The sequence below is a fragment of the Macrobrachium nipponense genome, chromosome 6 (genome assembly GCF_015104395.2).
Source record: "Macrobrachium nipponense isolate FS-2020 chromosome 6, ASM1510439v2, whole genome shotgun sequence".
Lineage (NCBI taxonomy): Eukaryota > Metazoa > Arthropoda > Malacostraca > Decapoda > Palaemonidae > Macrobrachium > Macrobrachium nipponense.
The window spans coordinates 5,403,653-5,424,126 of NC_061108.1; the positions used below are offsets into that span (position 1 = coordinate 5,403,653).

Consider the following 20,474-nt stretch of genomic DNA (forward strand, 5'->3'; position numbering starts at 1 on the left):
TCTTTTCATTCTCTTCAGTCGGAATGGATTATTTGAATTCTGAATTGCTGTTGAAAAAAAAAACATTTTATTTTTTTTTAGACTTTTCTTTTTCTGTGATCATTTGCTGCATAAGTTGGTAGTTATTTACTAAAATATATATTTTTGTCTCTTCCTGCATTAGCTTGGTGAAGGGGATTAAAGGGTCTGTAATGTTCAAAAAGAGCATAACGGGTGTCTACCGGTGTGGCCCTGACATAGCATGTACCAATCACCTCAGGGGGCCCCAGGGATTAGACATGGAAGGCTTTTGCGCGTTCAGTTCCTCCTCCTCCTCCTCCTCCTCCTCGTTTCCCTGGAGGAAATCCAGTGGGTCTCCTCCAAGGGGTTCGTTCATTGGCTCCCCGAATGTTTTATAAGATCATAAATCTTCATATCGACCTTCAAAGGAAATCATTTAAATCTACTCCAAAAATGTTAATAAGTTCATCAATCTTCATACTGACCTTCAAAGGAATTCAATCAAAAGGAATTTTCAAAATAAATCAAAATCAGTACAATCATAAATCTTAGTATTGACCGTCAAAGTAATTCATTCAGGAGGAAATAAAAACAGTACAATCGTTAATGTTAATATTGACCTTCCAAGGAAAACAATGAAAAGGAAATTAGAAAAAAAAAATGAAAAAACTTTCCATGTCGTCCCAGCCTCAATGGTCAAACCACACATTATGACTTTATGATACCAAGAACACCCCACTTTTCATTATTTGTAGTATATATAAATATATATATATATAAATATATATAAATATATATAATTTCTTCCACTTAAAACGGATAGTGCGCGTAAGTTTTGTTTGTGTGTGCGTATGCGTATGTAAATGTATACATTTACCTACGAATACAATACACACACACACACATTTCAGAATGTGTCATTACACACATATTTAATATGGTGCGCACGTATACATGTATACACAGACATGGATGTTTATATATGTATATGAGTATTAAAAATTTACAGTTTTAAATTCATACCTGTCTTCCTCTGTAAAACACCTTTGCACCCGTCTACCATTACTAACTATTTATTAGATGTTTTTTTTAGTTGTTAAATGCTTGGACTTCCAGTAGTTACTTAACACTATAGATACTGCCAGCCAAATTGTTACTTGTTTAAGCGAAAATAAACTCAGTGGCGTTGAAGAGCAAAATAGACTCTTGAGTTTGTTATTGATGTGATAATTTCAAAGACAATCTCCTTGTTTGGATTGAAATGAGCTGACAATTTTATACATCGTTGCTTGGCAGGTAAATCTTATTTTATATGTGTCTTTTTCCGTGTGATACAGTACACGTTTATTCAAAATGTCTTGTTATGTGACCAATTATATGTACTTGTATATACATGCACAAACATGTGTGTGTACGTGTATTTATACATTATATATATGTACAGTAGATCCCCGCTATTTGCGGAGATGCGTGCCACAACCCTCGTGAATAGTTAAAATCTGTGAATGCTTGAAACTGTTCTAAAAATGCTTAGAACTACCTATTGAGTATTTGAATAGTTTTATCACAAAAAGAGCAATTTAGGCATGAAAATATTAAAATACAGTAATTAGTGGTTATTTCTCCATGAAAAATACTCGATATATGCAAATTTTCCACGAATATTGTGTATATACGTTCCATAGAGAAATCCAGGAGTTGGTGAGTCCGCGAATAGTGGGGGTTTACTGTATATATATATATGTATATATATACATGTGTATATGATATGAATTACCAATGTATTTTCAAATATAAACTGCATATGATCACGTATCTACATATATCTACGATTGGGCGTTCCTATTTTCCCAAAGATTGGTCACTAGCAAATAGTAGACAAGAAAACCGTTAGTTCTTTTGATTTCAATTCTCACTGTCTATTCCAACATCCATCACTTGACTGTGGAATTTCCCTCCTTCAATGAATGACGTAATTCAGCTAATGTTGATATTGCCAGCTGACATTATGTCTACAGCCTGGAATATAATCCAGTTAAATTTATATAGTAAGTGTTTTTTATTTATTTCTATGTATTTTGACATATTCTATCTTGCTCTGGTAGTAGAATTGCCTTAGTGGTTGCCCTCTTGCTCGCGAGGCAATTTTACATCAGTGACCTACTGTTATTTTTCATATACATCTGTTCGTGTTAGTTCAGCAGTTTAGTTAACTTCTCGATCGTCTCAATCGTTCGTGTTGAATCAGTTTCGTAGATTGGCAAATATGCACTGTAGCTTATTGTCGTCAGAACAGAACAGAGACCAGTTTTCCCCCCCTCCTCACAAATGACCAACATTACAGCAAGATAACTAGCACATACATCAGGTGAAATTAAATACTATTGATGATAAACCCAGTACTTCACAATGTGTGGTTAACCTGGTGACGGAGTTTGGAACTAAAGTGTTTATATATTTTTTTCCTCCTAATTCTTCATGAGGATAATTTTGCAAAAGAACTTCCTTTCCCAAGTTCCGTTATGCTAAGATTTATCAAGAAACCGCAATACAACAGATGTTAGCTTTCTGACCTTTTTGAGATAATCTGAAATAAATAACAGCTCTGCCGTATTATTTCAAAGGATTTTTGTTAACAATAGAATAGGCCTTTTTTTTGTTTTTGCTTAGTTTTTGTTTTGAGTGTGGTGAATCAATACGGCAACTTGGTTGTCCTTGGAACCGATAAATTGCTGCATACGACAGAACTTTGGAACTGAGGGGACGAGCAAAATTATATCATGAAATAGAATATCGTATGAACCGGAGAGTTCATTGCACTGATGCTGCTGTTTGTTTAGCATTTTGAGATTGGTTTAGTCTTTGCTATTTTGTTTTGATTTACTGAGACTTTTACTGTTTTTACTATTTTAGTTATAAAAAAGGGAGTGTACACTTGACTACTGTACTTAAGTGTTGCAAGAGTTATCGAGAGAGTGCAGAAGGAAATCTCTTGTGTTCTTGTATACTGTGCCACCATTCATCTGGTGTGAAATTGGGGAACCAGCTCTGTTAAAAAGATTCTTTTAAATCCGCTTTGAGAAAAGACGATATTTGTTGTAAAAACACAGGTTTCAATGTTCATTAATACATCCCTTTTTTTTTTACACAGATTAGCTTTTTTGTTGTTGTCTTCGCTCAATCTATGAAAAGAGAGAGCAGTGGTACCGTACAGTACTTTTGTCTGCTAATGTTGGCTGTAGAAAAGAAAGGTTTAATGGTAGTATGGTCCAGGAACCATCCATCTAAACAGTCTCTTGTTACCTCATGACCTTTGACCTCAATTTTTGTGTTACACTGTGGTCGCAATTGCTTTTTCATTGGCACATAGCAGATACGTCCAGTGAAGAGTCACCAGATACTTTCTAAAATATCAAAATAGACATAACAAAATTTCAAATGAGGGGTAAAAGCCCCAAGGAACGCCATGGAGACACAGTCAAATCTCCTTGGGAATGGTTTCCTTCCTATTTCATTAAGAGGATGAGGTGAACTGCTAAATTTAAACAGTGTAATTAGTTGCAAATGACTCCTGGTTGGGACGTTCAAAAACCTGTGGCAAATATTTTGATGCCTTATACGACAATTTTAGAGCCATAAGTTTGGACAAAACTTTGGGCATCATTACTGGGTCAGTGTACGCTTCACTGATATTGTGAGCATGCTGTCTGCAAGAAGGGTATCGCAAATGTTGACCCTAGAACAGAAGCTGATCGGAAGTTTCAGGATAAGATCAGCTCATGTCCAGGGTAATTGAGACAATATTAATGGATTTCACAACTCTGAATGTGATTTAGATACTCGGATTAATATGGAAAACTCTATCATTCTCTACATTCCAAAACTTTGAGCAAGAGGCATCTCTCAAGGTGATGGCCTGTTTGTTATGGAATTGCGATGAGGTCATAATTGACTAAAAAATCAAACTATCATGAATGTGGACAAGAGTAATCAATATGAAGGACCCAGAAAAAGAGGCAAACTTTTTGCATGTGGCCTAGTGCAATTCCCGTCCTCACACAGCACAGGTGGCAGGCACCATATTCGCCCAGTATGGGACGGTCTGACTTCTACTGGCTTCCTATGCTATGGAAAAATATTTGTAGCCCCTGGTTGCAACCTTTTTAGGTAACTGGGTGTTAGTTACTTTATCGTCATTAGTTTTCTGAGAGAGGCTAAGAACTTGTGAATGGCCTTTGCATGCCTGTCCTGAGCAAGAGCGTACATGCCCTTTAGCTATGTTTCAGTATTCAACTCCCCCAGTTGCTAGTGCTGTAAAGGAAAGATCCCCGGGAAGAAGACATGCCGTTATCAAGATGGAGGAAAGCACAATTAAATGGTATCTAAATTAAAGGTAAAATGACAGTACCAGGCTTGAGTTGAAAACTGCAACTTGGTGACTCCGTCTCTTCTGAGATCCAATCAGCAGATTGTTAGAACTGATTTAAAGTCTCAAATACCATAGTGGTTCAGTTTGCTCTGTATCTTTGTGAGCCCCTTTTAGATGGAGACGTAGCACTAAACAGCTGCCTATTTTCAAACAAAGCTGCTATAGTGAAGTTGCGAATGACTTCAGTTGACTAAATGATTTTATCTCCTCTGAATGCTTACTGCCATAGATAATTCGAGGTTAGTTTCAGAGCAAGTGGTTGAGATTTTACTCGCTACTGATTCAGATATATTGCTTTCCTGTCATGGTTTGTTTGTATGGTGTTTTTACGCTGCATGGAACCAGTCATTATTCAGCAACGGGAGCAACGGCTTTACGTGACTTCCGAACCACGTCGAGAGTGAACTTCTATCACCAGAGATACGCATCTCCGACCCTTCAGCGAAATGCCCGAGAATCGACCTCGCAGCCATCGAGGTGACAGGCCAAGACCAAACCGACCACGCCACTGAGGCGCTCTTTTTCCTGCCATGGACCCACAGCTTCAAACATAGATTCCGTTATTTCTGCAGAGACCAGCTTGTTTGCTTACACGTTTCAAGCAAAAAGGGCAAGGACCGCTAAAAGTCCTAGTTGTTGTACTCCTGTTAAAGTAGTTGTGATTTTCAGACCTTATGGTACTAATCTACTGATTGTGACCTGCAGATATGCTTCTCAAGAGTGGTTGATACTCTGTTTTATGAGCTTAATTGATTTCGTCTCCCTTTGGGTGTGGTGTGATTTGTCTGTCATAACATTCACTTACACCATCAATCTGTGGTGACAGATCTGTTAAGACTGAAACATTTCTAATAGCACAGTGAACTATAGTTGTTCACTGAGAACCAAGATTTAATCTCAGGTCTGTCCGAAAACCACAGACTGAAATGCGAACGCCACTGGTAAGGTATAAGAATAGAAAATATTCTTAAAAATTATGAAGAAAAAAGATAATACTGATGAAATCAGTGACCAAGGGTTGAACTGGACCTATTTTTTGGTGTGCAAAATTTTGCCACACATAATCAGTACGTTTTTAAATTTATGCATTAAATACCTCTCTTTGTTATAAAGTAATAAAATCACCTGTGTTTCAGGAGTTGAGTTGTTTCTGTTGACAAAAACTAAATAAGGAAGTAAAGAGGGGTGTGGTAATAATACTGCCACACCTTGATTTTTAAAAATAACATTCTTGGTCAAAAATGTTGCCTGGAATCTTTTCTGTGCCTGTGTGCATATATGCATACATCAGTACATATATATTCCATATTTGTATGATGTATGTATGTGTGTATTCTTAAACATACATTTATTACTCTGCTCAAGGGTATTTTCTAAAAGTGATATAGACTAGTATATGTTTTTCATGTTTCATTAGTGTGTTTTTTACATTTTGGTTTTGAAGTGAATTCTTGCATGAAATCCCCCTCAGTCAGATTTTAGATTTTTCCATATTTATTGTGTGATATTTATTATTATATATGGATACCTCTTTTTCTACTGCTTGTATTCATCAAGCCTTATGCCATATTTTACCATGACTTTGTCAGTTAAGGAAACTTTCTGGGGTTATCAATTCTGTGCCAGTGTTTCACGGGATTCTTAGTTCTACGTTCACTTGCCATGAAGATTATCAGTAAGAGTGAGACATGGTTTTAACGAATGTCATGAGAAAATGCACATGTCGAATGAGAATTAAATGATTTTGATGTTTATTATATGGCAACATTGTTGTTTACATATTTTACCTGGGGAAGCCATCTGCGTCCCATCTCTTACAAGGGGACTTATTGTATACAAGCCACGTTAATTTTCTACTTCCTCCCCGTAGGGGAGATAGCGCCGTCAGTGCACTTTACGTGGTGCATTGTAGGCGTTACTGAAGGGTCTTTGCAGCGTCCCTTCGGCCCCCTAGCTGCAACTCCCTTTCATTCCTTTTAATGTACCTCCATTCATAGTCTCTCTTCCATCTTACTTTCCACCCTCTTCTAACAATATTTCATGGTAAAGCTTCGAGCTTTTCCTCCGGTCACAACCTTTTACAGCCTCTAACTCTTGGTTTTCCATTCGGCGCTGAATGACCTCATAGGTCCCAGCGCTTGGCCTTAGGCCTAAATTGTATATTCTGCCTATCTATCTTTTCCTCCTCCTATTTTGGATACAGTGATCGAGGCTTTGCAAACCCCCAGATTGCCATGTAGAAATGAATACATCACTGGCTTCACCAGGACTGATTAGGGATTGTGCTCCGTGCCTCATCTTTGGGAATATATTTCTTAGCAGACTGATGAAGGAATCCTTCACAGTGCATAGATCTATGAAGACCTTCATATTGCATAAATCTATGAAGACCTTCACAGTGCATACTGGATACAATGATCGAGGTTTTGAAAACCCCATATAGATTACTGGCTTCACCAGAACTGGCGAAGGAATCCTTCTTCACATTGCATATATATACTTAACGAAGACCTTCCCCAGGGCATAATAGACTTATGATTGCACCTTGTTGCAGAATTAATCGTCGGGCGAGGCGGGCCTGTCGAAAGGCGGTGAAGTCGCAAGCCTTTTATTGGCTCATCATTGTACTCGTCTTCCTCAACACGGCGGTGTTAGCCAGCGAACATTATCGCCAACCCGACTGGCTAAGCAAGTTCCAAGGTACGTACGTAAGAGCTGTTGGTATACAATGACGCGTGAGTGTCATATATATATATATATATATATATATATATATATATATATATATATATATATATATATATATATATATTTATATATATATATATATAGATATATATATATATATATATATATATATATATATATATCTATATATATAATACAAAAAAATTTGCAGTTGCCTTTCATTTTGTCATTCCAGCTGTTTTTAGACCGTTTACAATATAGGACTAGTATAACTGTGTCCATTTGCAATATAGGCCTATATCTAGTATCAACTTATTTGTACTTAATTTAAGTCCGTTTGCAATATAAGCCTATATCTTGTATCAATTTATTTGTCCTTTATTTAAGTACGTTTGCAACATAGGCTATATATCTGATATCAACTTATTTGTCCTTAATTTAAGTCCGTTTGCAATATAGGCCTATATGTGAGTCCGTTTGGAACATAGGCCTATGGTATCAACTAATTTGTCCTTAATTTAAGTCCGTTTGCAATATAGGCCTATATATGAGTCGGTTTGGAACATAGGCCTATATATGGTATCAGCTTATTTGTACTTAGTTTAAGTCCATTTGCAATATAGGCCTATATCTGGGTCCGTTTGCAATATAGTTCTATATCTGATATCAACTTATTTGTCCTTAATTTAAGTCTGTTTGCTATATCGGCCTATATATGGTATCAACTTATTTGTCCTTAATTTAAGTCCGTTTGCTATATAGGCCTATATATGGTATCAACTTATTTGTCCTTAATTTAAGTCCGTTTGCAATATAGGCCTATATCTGGGTCCGTTTGCAACATAGGCCTATAGTATATCTGGTATCAACTTATTTGTACTTCATTTAAAATAGGTTCGTTTAGATTTTGCTGTGTGTGCTGTGCATAATGATTATTAATTTATTAAGATAGGTCCGTTTAGATTTTGCTATGTGTGCGATGCATAGTAAATTTTTGATAAGGATTTAACTTGTTACCATTCTTTCTACAAGACTTATAATACCAACATCCTTCTCAGAACTGCGTGACATTGTTTAAAGTAACGGATTTTTGTCGAAGCTTGGTGCAGGACAGTCTTACCAAAAGTAGTCTGTTTTTACCCCTATCCTTATTATTGTCTTGTGAGGAAAGATGTAACTCCTTCTAGTTGAAGCCCTTGAGATTCAGAGATTTTAACCTTAGGTTTAAAAAGCCTCCGTGAAATTAGAAATAAGACACTAATCTGATACGTCGCAGTGGTCACTTTAGTACACTGGCCCTTGAAAGCTTGGAATGGAGATAAATGTTTAGGAAAATATAATTGGTATCATTTGATTAATAGGCTGTCAATTTTCGCTTCTTCGTTGAACTACAAATTGCCAGAGGGATTAACTGCACTATCTAAAATTCAAACTAACTTATTGCATTGCTGTTATTAAACATGATAGTTTTGGTGATAGCAGTCTATAGCCAGGTACTACTTCGACAGTATTTATGGAGTTCTCACATCAGGGACCATGAATTTTTTTCGTTAACTGTTAAATGCCGTATCTTTAAAAAAGGTCACGATGCTTAGCATATCTCAGCTGTAATTAAGAAAAGTGGTCTAGAAGTCATTTAACTTCTTTTTCTGTTAATGAAGAGAACTTTGCCATGTGTTTGCATTTAGCATACGTAAACAAGTGTGTTTTAGCCCAAGGGTTGTCTGAGACTGGTTGCACGTAATTTACAGTATTTCAATGATATTAAATGTATGTGATATAAGGCAATTCCATTAGTGAAAATGGGGGTATTTTATTCTGGAATAATAGTCTTGTTATTATACATTTTCTCTTATTTTCTTTCCTTTCTTTTTACAGATTATACAAACCTTTTCTTCGTGGTGCTTTTTACGTGTGAAATGTTGTTAAAAATGTACAGTTTAGGCTTCCAGGTGAGTACTGAGAGCATATCAACAATTTGCTGAAAGTAATTGTGCACTTCTTGGTAATAATGTAGCAAGTAGTGTAACCTTAGTTTAATTTTGTAGGAACCATAGGAAATAATTCCTGACATGCTTCACTGTAGGAGGCTTTTTTTCAGTGATTATATTACATTTGACTGATTCAGTTAAGTAAATACTGTATTCCTTAAGAAAAATAAACCTTTACCTTGAGTTTGCTTTTATAGTAACCATAGAAAATGCTTCTTAAGAAGCTTATATTATAGGAAATATGTTTAGTGATGACATTCGATTGGTTCAGTTGAGTAAATACTGTGTACCTAAAGAAATAAAACCTTAAACTTTAGTTTGCTTGTATGATAAGCATAGAAAATATTTTCAATGATGCTTATATGATAGGAAACATTTTTATATTTGATTTGTTCAGTTAAGTACTAATTATGTATTCCTCTAAGAAAAGTCATTAGCTAAATGAGTCTGTAGTTTTGTGTCAAATCGTCATTTGTTTTGTAATTTTGACAACCTTTGGACATTCTGGCCATTGTATTTTCTGAAGTGTCATTTCTGTTGCAAGCTACAGTTCTAAAACGACAGTTGGTCCCCTGGAAAAGTAACTGAAACTTTGTCTCCACTCCTCAGGGTTACTTTGTGTCGTTATTCAACCGTTTTGATTGCTTTGTGGTTATCAGTAGCATAACAGAGGTGGTGCTTACCTCCACCGAGATCATGCCCCCTCTCGGCGTCTCTGTGCTCCGTTGCGTCAGATTACTCCGAGTCTTCAAAGTTACTAAGTAAGTTGAGGTTGAGATTGGCTGGTTGGTCCTCCTCAAGCAAGTTTTTCTGTAAGTTAAGTTTCCCAAGTTCCTCTGTAAGTTGAGTTTGCCAAGTTTCTCTGTAAGTTAAGTCTCTGAAGTTCCTCTGTAAGTTGAGTTTTTTCACAATCCTTGTTACTGTTTCCCAAGTTCCTCTGTAAGTTGAGTTTCACAAATTTCTTTTCAAGTTGAGTTTCCCAAGTTCCATTGTCAGTTGAGTCTTTCAATTCCTCTCTAAGTTGAGGTTCCCAAGTTCCTCTGTAAGTTAAGAGGCTTAAATCCCTTAGCAGAAACATGTAATTACTAATTATTCTATTTCAGAATGTGTCAATACTGTGATAAATATTTATGTAACTAATGAATCTCAGGACTTTGAAGATAAAGAATAGTAGTAATATAAACGTTCTGCTGTAAGTTACATCTTTTTACAAAAGTTACATCAAAATTTAGATATAGGACTTTTAAAGGAATCTGGTAACTTTAATGTGATGTGAATTACATTAGGAAATAATGAGGCCTAGAACATGATATTATACATTTTACTTGAATTCTAGTTTACATTATCAAAACTGAATATAATTTGCATTATGTGCTTACGGTGTGTTAAATTATATTTTCTCGCTATATTACAATTTTAGTACAATTTTATATACCTACGCATTTAAGATATTGTTTCTCTAATGGGTGAAATGTGAAAAGTACCTTAATATACACAACACTAGTAGGATGTATCCTGAGAAATGATGACAGTGTGGATATGTGGACCCTTGAACTTATGCAGGACACACAAATGACTATCATATTTATCAGATCTTTTCATGTTAGCAAGAAGTTTAAAGTACGAAAAAAATGATAAGCTGATTAGCCCTTTGGAAGCTATTTCTAATAGGGCTGAGTTATACTGCCTTGTTTTCTTTGTCCCTTCATTCTTTTCAAAATTTAGCAATAAATGGGTGAATAGAAGCAAAACAGTTGTAGGGTTTATCACCTGTCCCCAAACTTGTACAAAACCTGTATTGCATGTGAAGATGTACAACTAATTTTGATTTCCATCTCTCTGATTTCTTTGATACTTCATTAAAACTATAGTGTAGTGTATAAGATAAGGAATTCTGACACTTTCTTTTTTGTTATAATAGCGTTGACGTAAGTATCATAAGCTTAAGAAACGTTCACGAAGTCTGAAAATGAGTGAACTTACGAGTGACGAGACCTTGGGATGAGGAGGTCATTATAACCATTAACTCTTTCCAGCTTTATTGGTGTGACACTTGTATGATTACAGGTATTGGCGATCTATGAGTAACCTGGTCCATTCGCTCGTGTCCCAGTGTCGGTCCATCATGTCACTACTTGTCATACTATTCCTCTTCATCTTTAGCTTTACCCTACTTGGAATGCAGATATTCGGAGGGAAGTTCACAAAAGAACAGCGTAGTAATTTTAATTCCTTTTGGGCCGCCTTGTTGACTGTCTTCCAGGTATATAAAGCGACTGCGTCACGTGCTTGCAACAAGGAATGTCTGAGCTGTGAGTTCGCGTGGACGGCTTTCTAACTCTGCCATCTGGTGGCGAATGCAGCAGCAGATATCACGTCAAGTAGTAGACTCAACATAGTCAAAGTTTTTATAGTCAAGACTCTTTACAGTCAAATTGTTTAGAGCCAGAATTTATAATAAGCTTCTTTAGAGCAACATTCCTTATAGGCAGCGTCTGTATAACCAAACTCTTTGCAAACTGAACTAGACCAATGTTTTGGCAGAGTTACTAAGCCGAGACCGAACCCTTGCTCACTTTCGCTGATCCGGAATGCATCTGCATTTGCTTCCTCTGGTGATGGAGAAGGACAGTGGCCTTCAAATGTCTCTTCTTGGGGGCCGCTTCTCTCTTTTCTAATGCATTATCGTATTATGACCTGATATATGCTAGTCGATATCATTAGTAAAAGATAAACTCTACTATATAAGCTCCTGATCATCTAGATAAGTCAGTTTTTTTCATAGGTATTGTGTATGACTGATCACAATGTCCATACTCTTTTTATTAACATTGTTACCCATGAATGATGCACTATAATCTTTTAATAACGTTAAAGAGCTCATTTTGTTTCATTCTATAAACAAATGCTTGACCTTTTTAATGAGAAGGCTACTTTCTCTTAACTTTAAATTCCATTTCTTCTGCAGTATATTTAAATATTACCCACAGAGCCTTAAAGTTTAATAGCCTCATGGTGTGATGTATTGATTTAATAATGTCTTTTGTAATTCATAAGGTTTATCATTGAAACCAAATTCATGTCCATTCAAACAGTAAAACCTAAATGTTGAAAGCAACTTTCAATGTGTCCGTTGCAGAGTAAATATGTATTATGTCCAAACTTGGATATGTGTACGGACATGCGTACGTACACATGTTCAGGTTTGTGCACAGACTCTGCGCTCATATTTTTGATACTGCTTAAACTAATGTTTTATTTTTAACTGCTGAAAATATTTGGGATGAAAACTGTATATTTCCTTTCAGAACGGTTTTAGGCAGGTCTCTCATATTTTTACCCAGAGATCTGCAATCTCTTACTTTTTATTTTCAAGTCCATAATGAACACCACTCTGAGTGTTGTTTTGTAAGCTTTGGCAGGGAAGCATGCCATGGAAAATCTTGTAAGTTCGTGAGCAGCTGCTGAAATTGATTGCAAAAATCTCTTAATACCACCATCTAGAAGCAGGGTGAGGTTTGAACTTCCTGTTATTGCAGCATGTTGCATTGACACATCATCGCCTCTTCTCTTTACTAAATGGAGGAATCAGCATCCTGGCTGCAGGGCGTCATCTGACCAGTCTCTTTTAGGCTTAAGATCTCATACGCATATCTACTCTGTATCCCCTTGTACTTGGCCACGCCTCCAGCTAGTCTCTTGGGAAATAGAGAACAGCCAGCCATAAGATCTAAAACATTTGTAGGTTTGGACGAAGGTTCAGTGTCTTTGGAGCGATTGTATGACTTACAAGACTATGAAACACGGCAAATGTACGACTGTACTCCATCTGGTTGCTTTTAGCTCTTTTGTTGCCAAAAACTTGACTTCTCAGGTGATAGCTTTCAAGGGATCATTTAGAGTTTCTTGACAGTCAGCATGCTCATTTGAAATTGCATCCCTTTAGAAAGATTGTTTGACGAGTTATGTTTATATTAACACAAAGAGATTCTGCACCATTCTGGAAGACAGTTGACGTGGTAAATTTATCTTGTAAAAGTACATTTGACCAAAGTCTCCTTCGGCTAAAACTATTTAGTGTTTTCTTATGACTTCATTTTCCTAAGAATTGGCTCATAAGTGGTCTGGCCATTGCAATGATTATCTTGAACTGAAAGTATCAAAAAAAAATTTTCCACTCATATTTCCTGTTTGCCGATTCTACTTGTCATAATTTGTTGCCATGGTGGATATGATTTTGAATAAGAGCATAAAAACTCAGGTTTAAAAAGGGACACCCAGTGAAAACTACTACAGCAATTCAATATGCAGTTCATTTTGGACGTAAAGGTCCAACTTACTGCCTGATTTGACGAATAATTCTGTGTTTCATGAATCAAAATCCTCTGATCTCACTTTTGAGTTGACCTTCACCCTTGAGTATCATCTTGCACTCTTAATTACAAGTTTCCAGTTAGCAATGGTACATTTTGGGTGGGAATGCCAGATTTTCTTGTGAGCAATCAGATCTTTGACGAAGGCAGCAGCATCCTGTAACCTAGCCTAGCAGGGTTCATGGATGAAGCCATGAGTTTGCAAGCCTTCACACGCTCAGACCATGTGGCTTGAAGGCGTTGGCACCCAGAATGTAAACATTTAACATTCTCACCCACCCCTATTCCCCATTCTTTTATGCCTGGTGGTCCCAAATGTGTCTACTATATCACTCCTTACAGATACTGGCGTTCGCTCTCCAACCTGGTCGCTTCCCTCCTCAACTCCATCCAGTCGATCGCCTCCTTGCTGCTGCTCCTCTTCCTCTTTATCATAATCTTTGCTCTCCTGGGCATGCAGGTCTTCGGTGGACGTTTTAACTTTAACCCGACTGAGGACAAACCGCGGCATAACTTTGACAGCTTTGTTCAGGCCATGTTGACGGTGTTCCAGGTACCCCGCGTGCCAGATAGTGGTGTTGTTATGTTACTTCTTCTTGTTTGTTTATTCTGGAGATGTTGGTGTTGTTGTTGTTGTTGGTGATGATGTTTTGAGATTTTATTTATTTACTCTTTATTATTTTTTGCTTCCAGTCCCTTTAGTTAAATTTTTTTTTATCCTTTTCGTGTAATCAGTGTTGCCTGCATGGAGTTATGCGTTTTGAGATGGCCTTGGGCATCTTTTGTTTGATTTATTAGGATAGTGAGCCGTGTGTGTTTTTTAGTGATATTTCACCTGCACCCAGATTTCGTTCTTTTCCGTGTGATTTTTTTCCTTTTTATTTCATAGTTTAGTGATTGATGACTGTCACAGCTTGCCCCGATGCACTGCGCGTTTTATGGTTATAGCGCCTAACATTGGCAGCCCAGGCAATTTCAACGGAGCATGATATTTATTCATCTAAGGACGATGGCTGTTTAGTTCTTTATTTCATGTCATAATGTAATAACTTAGAAAGGGCTCAGTTTTTAAATTTTATAGTGTCACTGAAACGATCGAAGAATTTAACCAGCGGCGAGAGTCTGAGTGACTGAAGAAGATATAAACGTTGTTAGCGGACTGTTGAAAAATGTTGGAAACAATTGCAGCTTCACCAGAGAGTGCTGACACCGGTAGTCTAAACCATCCTTTTGTACTTAGAAGTAAGTGAAGTGAAGGTATTCTTGAGGGGCTACGTGGAAGGGTGCATGGTCGGTTTTGTGAATCCTCCTCTTTCATGAAACAAATGTTTTCGTTTCGTGTTAAGGGATTTGCAGGACTGAACCAAACCGAAAAGCTTGAGGAGCTGGAAAGTTCGTAGAACTGTATATTTTGGGAACTTTGAACAATTACTTAAAGGGTATAGTTTGAAAGGTATAGTTATTACCTGGAGGAACAGAAGACTATGTCGGATGATTTACATACAAAGTAAAGGCATTCTTGACAATTATTAAGAGATGTACAGTCACTCATATAAGTTCATGGATGTCCGGGTGTTTGAAAGAGATTTCCATTCCACCCCTTTCTGAATGACAGGTGTCTGGGAGTGCGAAACTGGCCAAATGTTCAACTACTTAACTCTGCTGTTGAAAGTTTCGGTGTGTGTGCCAGTCTTATGTCACTATACAGACCCGTTGTCCAGAAAGGGGTTGGGTGGAATTCAGCTTTATGCCCAGAGACATCCTTGAACTTATATGAGTGACTGTACCTACTCTTGCAACTAACGGAATACTACTGTAAACCTCTCCATGAAATGAAAGTGAATTATTCATTTTTCACTAGTCAAAGACGTGAATGTTGTTAGAGATTTTGTCAATTATCCTCGCAGAAAATTTGACAAGCAGCATCTATGCAGGGACTGCTTGTGAAATATTAGCCTAAGCCTGCTACATTATAAGTACTCTGGTATGACAATAGATTAATGCTAGTCCAAGAAATTCCCTTGAACCAATGGCGGTGATGAGGAGTTGCCGTGTAGAAAGTGCTCTGAAAGGAATACAGTATTTAATGATTATATAATGTGAAGTTTATTATATCACAATTTTGTAATTCCTAGTAATCAAACAGATATCCTCGCATATCTGTAAGGTGGCTTTGAACATGCAGAAGGCTTCACTTGCAGAGTTTCAACAATTAACCATCTGTTTGGAAGGTGACTTAAAAAAAATTAACAGGTTGCCCGGAAGTTGTATACTTTTATTGGGAATAGCCATTTGATGGGAAAATTATTAGGGGAAAGGTAGTCTTCAGACAAATGACGTAAGATCAGAAACTAAAAGTATGGTTCTGTAGATCTAAAGAACTTAATATGTGACAGCTGGATGATAGTGAAAAATATCAGTTAAATATACGAGGGACCAAGGCATATGCGAGACGAAAATGGAATTAGAGAGAGAGAGTGTGTGTGTGTGTGTGTGAGTGTGTGTTTGTGCAGATGAGAAGTGACATGTACTCTCAACAATTAAAAACCCATAACTCGTTACATCTGAACCCAAAATCTGTAGAATTCACTTTTGTTGCCCAAAGAATTATCAATTGCTGTTAATATCGTCTTACATAGCAGTGTAATCAGCTTTGAAAATTGTTCTAGTTTTGGTGTTCTTATTTTAGAGCTGCACTAAGCATTGTTAAAGATTAGAGCACTACGAGGTGTCAAGGACGCCCAGGGAAAAATGCGAGTAGGCTACGGACCTCTGAATCATCCTATATTCCATCCAGTTCTCGCATTCACGCAACTGTAAGTTCTTCAAGACTTGGATAGTCAAATAAGAGAAAAGCTTTTCAAGATAATTTAAATAATAATTTTACGTTAATGTAACAGATATTTTTGACGTTACGCGCATCGTCGAGATTTTCTTTTCTATTTTTTTTGAGGCTGAAAATATTTCTTGATTTAGTTAACGGTATTTGTGCTTTGGTTTCCTACGCAATAATCTTCATGCAAAGTGGACTCAAACTGTAAAATGTAAAAGGGGGCATGTGTTTGTACAGTGTTACAATGAAGATTCGTATCGGATTCAAATTCTGTTTTATGAAATCACTTGCCATCATGAATTGCCATGAAAGTAGCATAACTTTGTCGTGTTTGGACCAGAACCGTGACGTATGTACTACAGCGTTTATGATAAATGTAAAGTGCATGGTTCTTAGACCTTAATTAGAAATTAATCTACGTAGGGAGGTATTTCCATCAGTGCACCTCACGCCGTGCGCCGTGGGCATTACTCTCAAGTTCTTTGCAGCTTCCCTTTGCTCCCTAGCTGCACCCTCTTTTAATTATTTTTAATAGTACAACCACGATGCTTTCCTCCTTTATAAAATCCTTCGTACTTTCAATTTTCCTTTCAGCCCTGAATGACCACATAGGTCCCAGCGCTTGGCCTCTGGCCTAAATTTTATATTTCATTCCGTTCCTTGGGATTCAATACCTTTGACCCCTGTCAGAGGAGATGGGGAAAGTGAGGTCTCTCTGAGAATGTGGGCATCAGGCCCTGATGATAAGGGTAAGGGTCACTAAGAGATCCTCCAGGACTGTGATCTCGTGCCGTTTGTATGACTAAGTCTGCAACGTAAATCTCGTTGATCGTGAGTTAAAGGAAATTTTGCTTTCGTGGCGAAAGCACCTTTTAAACGAGTCTTTGAAATATGATGCTCATAAATAATGTTCACCAATGGATGTTAGGGGATGACAAGACTATGGTTACACCATTCAAGTCAGAATCGTTTATTATTGCCTTTTTTTCCTCTTTCATCTTTGTTCAGGAAAGTTCCCTGATTTCCATAATATTTCTACTTTTAGGAGGCAAGTCATTTGCTAATTCTTATGTACTTTTCAAGTTTTGTCTGTTTTCTTAAACCTGGGGGATAAGACGACATAGTTTATCTTTTTTTCTTAAACCTGGGAGATAAGACGATTTGGTTTATCTTTTTTCTTAAACCTGGGAGATAAGAAGACATAGTTGATCTTTTTTCTTAATCCGGGGAGATAAGAACGTCATAGTTTATCTTTTCTTAAACCTGGGAGATAAGATGACAAAGTTTATTTTTTCTTAAACCTGGGAGAAAAGATGACATAGTTTATCTTTTTTCTTAAACCTGGGAAAGAAGACTACGTTTCTTCGTAAACCTGGGAGATAAGACGACATAGTTTATCTTTTTTCTTAAACCTGGGAGATAAGATAACATGGTTTATCTTGTTTCTTAAAATCTGGGAGATAAGACGACATGGTTTATCTTTTCTCAAAATCTGGGAGATAAGACTACATTTCTTCTTAAACCTGGGAGGTAAGATAACATAGTTTTTTCGTAAACCTTGGGGATAAGACGACATAGTTTATCTTTTTTCTTAAACCTGGGAGATAAGACGACATTTCTTCTTAAACCTGGGAGATAAGACGACTTTTCTTTTTATACCTGGACGATAAGACGACATGGTTCATCTTTTTTCTTAAACGTGGGTGATAAGACGACATGGTTTATCTTTTTTCTTAAACGTGGGTGATAAGACGACATAGTTTATCTTTTTTCTTAAACCTGGGAGATAAGACGACATAGTTTTTTTTCTTAAACTAGAGAGATAAGATGACACAGTTCATTATTTTTCTTAAATCTGGGAGATGAGACGATATAGTTTATCTTTGTTCCCAAACCTGGGAGATAAGACGACATAGTTGATCTTTTTTCTTAAACCTGGGAGATAAGAGGACATAATTTATCTTTTTTCTTAAACCTGGGAGATAAAACAACATAGTTTATCATTTTTCTTAAACCTGGGAGATAAGAGTACATAGTTTATCATTTTTCTTAAACCTGGGAGATAAGACGACATAGTTTATAATTTTTCTTAAACCTGGGAGATAAGACGACACACGGATCTGTCTCTCCCGTCGGCATTCACGTTGATAAAAATGACTGAACGAATTTTAAGGTCAGAATTAATGAAATGGTAATGAGAAGTGCACATTATTTTTGGTTTGCCGCTTTATCCATAATAAATGTGACATTTTGAGACACGATTATACTATACTGATACAAGTTCACTAAGAGAGCTGCAGCGGTCAGTAACATTTTGGAAGTACAACTGAACGCTTTTATAAGGCAGCATAAATAAACATGATTATCTGGACCGTTGAGAATGTGTTACACGGTTTCTTGTTGCTATTTCTATGCGTGAATAATTTACCGTGGTGAATATTATACTGACTGCCATCGTGGGAGGAGGACTGGCTGTAAGCCAGAGAAACATGTTCGGTATCTTAGGTTTTGGCCATAGGCCAAGGTGCTGTATTCTAGTGTTTTTGATAATTGTTTTTCGTAGAATATTTTGCTATTTATGTGAATGTGGTTGCTGATTGTGATAACTATAATATTATTACTTTAGTATGTTATTCAGCCCCTACTTAGTATATTTAATATTGATGTTTTACGCATAATTAATCTTTTATGCATAATTTGTCGCCAACTGGAACCAAGGGGAAAAGATATTTTGACACAATGCGATGGTAAATAAGAGAGGAACATGAATTTGCTTGGTTTCTCTCTCTCTCTCTCTCTCTCTCTCTCTCTCTCTCTCTCTCTCTCTCTCTCTCTCTCTCTCTCTGACGTCTTGAGCCGTTAGATGAAGTATTAACCTCTTCCTAGAAAGCCTTTATAAAATTAGAAGAAATTGAGGTAAACAAGGAAACTCTTCATCTCTCGTAATTACCTTGGAGGCAATTCTTTGTGATTTCTTCACCGAATTTTTCTTCCTATGTCTTAGAGAAATGTCTTGTGTTTATGTTTGATGGAAATAGTATTAATACTAGTATGAAAAATATAGTAATCGTGTTATCACGGGAAGTGGTGCAGTGTACCCTTTTTCGACAGAAAAGTTTGGGAGAAGCGATGGGAACTCGTGGTTAGTTTGGAAAATAACATCATTTAAGTAGGCTTGACTTGGGTAAGAAACCCACGGTGGCTTATTAGTCTTGCTTGATTTCAGCTTACTATATGTAATTTTTACATTTCATGCAATATCCATAACGTCATGATATTATCAAAGTAAACGGGTACGTGTTTAGGAAAAATCACAATACACAGGCTTAGCCCTGTTAGCCTCTTGAGAAAAAGTAGGCGCAGTTTCAAAGCTAGAATGATTTTTCTTCAAGGAAACTTTATCGGTCGTGTGTCCCAGGCTTGGGGGCAAGTTCGTCTTTGCTTCAAACATAAATTAACTTGTGGGTATCTGCCCAAAAGTCCGTAATTTTTCTGCTTAACGATGACTATGGGACCTTCTTGTCAAGATAGTTGATGGTTACAATTTTTCCTGCAATATATTTTTTGTAGTATCCTGTAATCTGATTGTGTACGTTCTTGGTAATCTGCACTTCTTTGTTTGAAGGGGTTATTATACTTTTGCTAGTAGTGTGTGTGTATGGAACTGACTATTAGTTCGAAGCTAATGTTATTTGGGTTTTTTCTACATTTCCCAGAGTTCATGAATGCAGGGAGATGCTTTGAACACAATGAGTTCATAACCTTACTCTGTTTTACGTTTCTCTAAATTGTCTGTTGTTGAATGGACTTTTCCATAATCATCATCATCACAGAAATTAATTTCCATAATCTTCACCACAGAAATTAATTCCAAAAAGAAATTTGTGATGGGGACATTCACCTGTACCAGGAACGTCAATGACTTCTTTCACATATAAAAAAATCTTTTTTCCTGGTTGATACTTTGATGTTTGATTGAAGGTTGAAAGACAAATTTTTCTTGATTTATATACATGGATTAGTCCTAAATTTTTTCATGTAAGGACTTTATCATAGGTTACTGGCTTTAGCATTGCCTTTCTCGCAGAGCAGCGATTAGACCTAGGCGAAAATCTCATTCGAGAAACAAACAGTTTTTGTTTCTTGATAGTAAGAATAGC

General features: G+C 36.7%; 1 protein-coding gene across 50 annotated transcripts in view; it reads left to right on the forward strand.

The window, feature by feature from the left end:
• LOC135216414 (muscle calcium channel subunit alpha-1-like) overlaps positions 1-20,474 on the forward strand; it is an 821,008-nt gene that overhangs the window by 678,021 nt on the left and 122,513 nt on the right. For 46 of the 50 annotated variants that reach the window (XR_010314879.1, XR_010314880.1, XR_010314881.1 and 43 more), the window contains 5 exons: positions 164-184; positions 6,984-7,129; positions 8,996-9,069; positions 9,718-9,869; positions 13,824-14,034. Coding sequence is in view for 47 of the 50 variants with exons in the window: in XM_064251735.1 (XP_064107805.1) it covers positions 164-184; positions 6,984-7,129; positions 8,996-9,069; positions 9,718-9,869; positions 13,824-14,034 (604 nt within the window). In the remaining 3 variants the exon portion in view is untranslated. Of the gene's footprint in view, positions 1-163; positions 185-6,983; positions 7,130-8,995; positions 9,070-9,717; positions 9,870-11,175; positions 11,372-13,823; positions 14,035-20,474 lie in introns of all 50 variants that reach the window. The other 4 variants (XM_064251715.1, XM_064251729.1, XM_064251726.1 and 1 more) reach the window with 2 other exon arrangements.